This window comes from Gracilinanus agilis, chromosome 4 (genome assembly GCF_016433145.1).
Source record: "Gracilinanus agilis isolate LMUSP501 chromosome 4, AgileGrace, whole genome shotgun sequence".
NCBI classification, from domain to species: domain Eukaryota; kingdom Metazoa; phylum Chordata; class Mammalia; order Didelphimorphia; family Didelphidae; genus Gracilinanus; species Gracilinanus agilis.
In genome coordinates this window covers 226,584,596-226,591,202 of record NC_058133.1, presented here as the reverse complement: position 1 = coordinate 226,591,202, position 6,607 = coordinate 226,584,596, and the positions used below count along the sequence as shown (strand labels likewise).

Below are 6,607 nucleotides of genomic sequence, written 5' to 3'. Positions count from 1 at the left end.
AGAAGAAAATGCATGTTTTGTAATCTATAATGTAAAGTTTAAATTCTTTTGAGAATAATTTCAGGATAAGGATCATGCCATCTCCCCAGAATCCAGACAATGAACCTGTTTGGTGAAGACACCATGAAGATGCTTGAAAAGCCTTCACTGTACCATGAAGACCAAAATTTGAACTTTGGGGTGCAGTTGATTGAACTATGGGGAGTGGAAATTGAGTTGAATGCAATTTGTTCTAATTGTACACTGCTATGCCAATAGGGGACTGCCCCCAAATTGGTTTTTTGTCAATGCGGCTAATTTTATCCATTTGTTCATTTATTTCTTTTATCCCCAAATTCCTGAAATTTTAGAAGTTGTCTATTTTTACAGGTCCAGCAAAGAAAAAGGGCCAACCTTTTTTTTGCCGGACCTCAGGGGGAATTGTAAAATTGGAATTTGGGAGATGCCGTCTAAAAGTATATATATATATATATATATATATACTATATTATATATATTATATATTATATATTATGGACATATATAATATTATATATTATGGACACATGAATTTGGAAGATGCCGTCTAAAAGTATATATATATTATATATATATTATATATTATGGACATATATAATATTATATATTATGGACACATGAATTTGGAAGATGCCGTCTAAAAGTATATATATATTATATATATATTATATATTATGGACATATATAATATTATATATTATGGACACATGAATTTGGAAGATGCCGTCTAAAAGTATATATATATTATATATATATTATATATTATGGACATATATAATATTATATATTATGGACACATGAATTTGGAAGATGCCGTCTAAAAGTATATATATATTATATATATATTATATATTATGGACATATATAATATTATATATTATGGACACATGAGAGAAAGTACATTTCCCATGATTCCTCATGGCAAACAGGAAGTATGATGATGTAAGAGGGGATAAAACTCTTGGGGGAGAAGGAAGTCTCTCTCTTGGCTAGCAGGCGTGGGAAAAGATGGGAGGTAATAATAATGGAGGAGGCGGCAGTTTTAAATTCTTACAAATGAAATGATGCAGTCAGACCAGTAATCAAATGGACTTCCTCAACTTTATTTCCATTCTTGGGTACTTCCTGAAAGACTAAGAGGGAGTTAGCAGCAACTTGGCCCAAGTCTCTGGAGCTATAGGCTGAAGAATGATGCGGATGAAGATAGGATAGAAAGATTCAGAGGATTATGTGGTCAGCTCTGTTCCATGGTATGGAGTCATCCTGGCCTCTTGGAAAGGAGGTACTGATCTAAGTGAATATAAACTTCCAGCTCTTGACAGGAATCCAGAAGTCCAGAAACTGAGGTTAAGAGAAAATTATATTATTCAAGATACTCCAGCCTTTTTGTCCCCAAATTAATGAAGACATATTGGCCTTTGTAACATGAAAAGGCCCCAGAGAATTTTAGTTTCTTGCATTGTCATCATCTCCACAGCAATCTGTGCCCCCAAAATGTTCATGCCTGGCAGTAGTAGACCAGGATCTAAAGTATCCTAAGCTGGGTTCTCATTCTGTACAAAATCCCCAACCTCTGGCTGCTCTCCAAATCCATCTCTACTTTATGCTAGCACAATGAATAGCTAAGAAATAATCAAGCTAAAGTGGAAGGAACACTGGACCAGATTTTAATTAGAAGCTTTGCCACTAATGAGTAATGTGACCTTGAACAAATCATTCAAATTCTCTAGCTCTACATTTCTGTACCTGTATAATGAGAGAATTAGACTAAACAGTCTCTGAAAAGAGAGGTCCAGGCCAATTACTTGCCTAAAATCAATTCTCCAGAAATATATTTTAAAACAACAACAACACTGATGGTGTGATATCAAAATGATGAAAACCAATGAAATTCAACAGACATTTAGGGTTCTTTATATGCATTGTGCTAATTCCTGAGCATATGACAAATACAATGGAACAGTCCCTACCCTCATGGAGTTTACATTCCATATACACACTGATCTACTGAGCTCAGACCAAAATGAAAGAAAAAAAGCAAAGAAATTTGAGGCAAATGGGTTTTAGGTAAATTGTCCTGTTCTGGTTATTTAAGCTGGGGTTGGGGGAGACAATATAATACTCTTTCCACCCCATTTAGAGTCACACTCTTCCCCTGGATTACTAAACCTCCTCACAAGGGTTATTCTCACCTAACTTATTCTTTGATCTGGACCTTCCTAATATCAAGCTTCTAAATCTTCCCTGTTGCCCTGACTCACCTCCAAGACTCAGCGACTCCATCCCAGCCATTCTCCCTCTGCTCTCCACTCCCCACCCACTCTTTCTTTCTCTCAGATAAAGGGAGAGAAGTGCCAACCCAGCAGAGAGAATGTGCATGTGTGTCTGTGGGAGAGTGGGGGGAAAAGGGGAGAGTGATATTAGCTCTCTCTTGGACCTACAGAGTGGGCACAAAGCGGATCCTCTGGGAGTAGGCCAGGTCAGCAACATAGAAGAGAAAGTTGACATAAGTGAAGATGGCCACCACCAACTGGCTATCCCAAGGACAGCTTCCTTGGGGACAGCCTGAGGGCCTCGAAGGAGACCCATACTTGGGGTCAAAGCAGAAGACGGGCCAGACTACGGCAGCACTAAGGTAGAGCAGCACAGCTAGAAACGTGTACACGACGACCACCCGGTCAAAGGGGAAGTCCAGGGTTCCAGCCCGGCCAGTCACACTCATGCCCACCACCACCACTGTGCCTATGAAGCAGATGCTGTACACAGCCACGCACCACTGAGTGGCCACAAAGCGCCCGTAGTGGCTCTCCTGGACCAGGGCCCCAAAGATGATGCAGGCCACAAAGGCCTGAACGATTTTCAGCAGGCCGGACACGGTGGCCATGTAGCTGGTGACCTGGCCAGGCCGTGCTCTTGTCAGGACCACTTCAGTGGCATAGGCCACAAAGAGTAAGGCGGCAAAGACACTGGCAGCCAGGCGGAAGTCCCGGGCAGTGCAGCCTTCTGGTTCTGGGGGGCACTCGAGCCGGGTGAAGTAGAGAGGGTAGACAATGGCGGCGGTGGCTGACAGTAGGGTGGCGAGCATGGCAAAGGCTGCGGTGAAGTTACCCCAGGAGAGGTGGAGGCAGCCGTGGAGGCGGGCGAACTCAAAGGCCACCACCAAACTGGTGAGGGCAAAGCAAAAACACCAGGCGGACATGCAGAAGGTCCCGTAGGCAGAGTCGAAGCCACCCCGGTGTGCCACGAGGCTGAAGGTGGCACAGCCAAATGCCAGCTGCAGCAGGCGGGTGGTGCCCACGGAGGAAGTGACGGCTCCCAGGTTAAGGTAGGGACCCCCCGGGGGATCCATAGTGCTCCCCATCCCTCCAACCTGAGGACTCCAGCCTCACCTCCTGGGGGTGCTCAGCCAATCCTCATACTGCTGGGGTCTAAAGGCCTCTAAATCCCACCAGGGTTGGGCTGCTTCAGGGCTCCTTGGCTGTCACCAGATTCTTTTGGAAGTCTCCGGCTGCTGCCCTGACATTGCAGTCAGCCCAGCTTGGTAGCAGCAGCTGCAGCTCTGCGTAGCTCTCTGCAGCAGGCTTCTGGCCACTACAGTGGTATAAATAGGCGTATGTATTCATAGAACCAGAATAGCCCAGCCCCCACTCCAGGACTGGGGGGTTTCGACACCCGACTCTCACTCTTTTCTCTCCTCATCGTGCTAGATCCATTAACCCCAAGGTGGCTGGAGCTGGGTCTTTTTACTGCTAAACAGTCGCAGCCCCAACGCTGGGCTTTGTTTCTCTCTGCCAAGGAGGGGATTGGAGGAGGTTGGGAGCCCTGGAATGCTTCCCCTTTCCTGCAGCAGGGGCCCACTGGGCTCCCTGGAAAAGGACTCTGGAAGGAGCTAGCCTCAGGACTTAGGAGCCAGGGTTGGGGGGGGGGGGGAGAAAGGGGAGGGCAGTTGTGTGGGATGAGATTGACAGGGCAGATGTCCCTAAACTGGGAGAGAGGTCGATTCCATTTTGACCTTATCTGTCCTTTCTCTCCTTTCTCACCCTAGCTAGCTCATTGGACAGAATTGTCCTAATCTCAGGAGCCTCTTATCTTTGGCTCACCTTCCCACCCCCACTCATTTAGTCAACTCCCCCTTCTTCTAGGCTTCCAAATATAATTCCTGGATCTCTATGTGGGAGTAAAAACTGTCTCACTATGATTTCCCTGCGTGGCTATTTAGCTCAGTGAATAGTGCTGACCTGAGTCAGGAAAACTTGAGTTCGAATCCAGCCTCAGACACTCACTAGTTGCATGACCTTGGACAAGTCATTTTGAAATGGCAAACTCCTCCAGTATCTTTGCCAGGAAAACCCCATACATTAAGAACTGGACATAGTTGAACAAGATCTCCCCAATAATGATTTCCCTAAAACTATTCTCCTTCCATTTTTGGTCCCTACGTGCCTATTGTCAACCTTGAAAAATGCAGAACCACCAAACTGGTTAGAAAGAACACGTCTTTAATCAGGACAAAGGAGGCAATGCTCTAATAGCCTCCACATGAAGTCATGGGCAAAATACCACACAGAGATAAGCTCTGGGACTCTGGAAACACAGTCTCTGGGCAAATGCACCTCAAAGGGGACTTTTCCAATAAATTGAAGAACTTGGGGTCTTTTTAAAAATTTTAAATAATATTTTATTTTCTCCCAATTAAATGTAAAAACAATCTTTAACATTTAAAATAGGGCAGCTGCTCAGTGGATTGAGAGTCAAGCCTAGATATGGGAGGTCCTAGGTTCAAATCTGGCCTCAGACACTTCCCAGCTATGTGACCCTGGGCAAGTCACTTGACCCCCATTGCCCACCCTTATCGCTCTTCCACCTATGAGCCAACACACACAAGTTAAGGGTTTAAAAAAAACATTTAAAATAAATTTTGAAGAACTTGGGGTCTTATAAACATTTTGGAGAATAAAGGAAAGGGAGGACAACTGATGAGCTTACATGGAGAAAGGGGAAGGAGGATTCTAGCCTAGGAAAGGCCTAGATACAATAGGAGAAACTTTTTTTTGAACATTTAAAAAAAATTTTTATTTTGAATATTTTCCCCTAGTTACATGTTTCATGTTCTTTCCCTCTCCCCCAAACCTCCTTCACCTCCCTTAGTCGACACACAATTCCACTGGGTTTTACATGTATCATTGATCAAGACCTAATTCCATATTATTGATAGTTGGACTAGAGTTATCATTTAATGTCTACATCCCCAATAATATCCCCATCAGCCCATGTGTTCAAGCAGTTGTTTTTCTTCTGTGTTTCACAATAGGAGAAACTTTTAAGACAAAAAGATACTAAAGATTTTATTTCTAATTCTATCTAGGCTGCGATCATTGGGAGCTTGAATGTTTATTGTCCAGTCTAAGGCAAGGGTCAGTCTGGGAATGCCCTTAAGGTAAGTTCCCAAGGGACAAAGGTAAATTTGGGGGTTCCATAAAAGAATGTCATCACTATCCTCACACTTCATTGGATAACATTTTTTGGGGGAGGTCATTTCGTTGACTTATCTAACCTTTCTAGATGTATGAAAGCTAAAGGGAAAATAAAAAACAAAAATAATTACTGCCACTGCATACTCACCATTTTTTTGGAGAAGTTTTAGCTCAGTGAAATGCTAGGAGGAAATATTTAAAATTTTGGATTGTTACTTTAAAAACAATCACACATTTATATAGCAATTTAAGGGTTACAACATTCTTTGCTTACAATGACTCCTATAAAGTAGATGGTTCAAGGACATTTTTTTTCTTTTTCTTTTTTTGTCTTCCTTTTTAGAACTGAACTTGTGACTGTAGGGAATTCCCAATAAGGGAACATTCTATATCAAAGTGGAACTGTATCCTTTTAGAGAGTTGCTTAGAATATTGAGAGGTTAAGTGACTTGCCCAGGTCATATAGATCCAGAGGTTGAACTTTATTCCAAACCAGGTTTTATATCCCATCTGACCACCACAGGTCTTGCATCAGCTTCCTCCACACTACTGGACTACCAGTTATCTGGGGGCTATGCCCTTGACAACACTGGGTTCAAGGAATCTCCAGATTGACTCTTTCCCAGTCTCTTTCCCAAAGGATTAAAACAAAGAACTCAAATTCAGTTATTGTTGGGTTTTTCTAAGTTTTTATTTTGAATATTTTCCCCTAGTTACATATTTCATGTTCTTTCCCTCTCCCCCAAAACCCTCTAAACCCCCTTAGTCGACGCACAATTCCATTGGGTTTTACATGTGTCATTAATCAAGACCTAATTCCAGGGGGCAGCTGGGTGGCTCAGTGGATTGAGAGCCAGGCCTAGAGATGGGAGGTCCTAGGTTCAAATCTGGTCTTAGACACTTCCTAGCTGTGTGACTCTGGGCAAGTCATTTGACCCCCATTGCCTAGCCCTTACCATTCTTCTGCCTTGGAGCCAATACACAGTATTGACTCCAAGATGGAAGGTAAGGGTTTAAGAAAAAAAAAAAAAAGACCTAATTCCATATTATTGATAGTTGGACTACAGTTATCATTTAGTATCTACATCCCCAATAATATCCCCATCAGCCCATGT

The 6,607-nt window shown here is 42.9% G+C and overlaps 1 protein-coding gene across 2 annotated transcripts; it reads right to left on the bottom strand.

Annotated features, from left to right (window-relative positions):
- Positions 1–1,100: 1,100 nt before the first annotated feature.
- On the bottom strand, positions 1,101–3,632 carry MYADML2 (myeloid associated differentiation marker like 2). 2 transcript variants are annotated; one of them, XM_044673377.1, is made up of 2 exons: positions 2,460–3,397; positions 1,101–1,359 (listed from the first exon to the last, which is right to left on the bottom strand). In XM_044673377.1, exons 1-2 carry the CDS (start codon positions 3,377–3,379, stop codon positions 1,245–1,247), a joined length of 1,035 nt encoding a protein of 344 aa, XP_044529312.1. In that variant the 5' UTR covers positions 3,380–3,397; the 3' UTR covers positions 1,101–1,244. The 2 variants fall into 2 exon arrangements, 1 of the variants encoding a protein (XP_044529312.1); XR_006506091.1 differs by lacking the exon at positions 2,460–3,397 and adding an exon at positions 3,408–3,632 and having other exon boundaries at positions 1,273–1,359.
- Between the last annotated feature and the right edge of the window lie 2,975 nt (positions 3,633–6,607).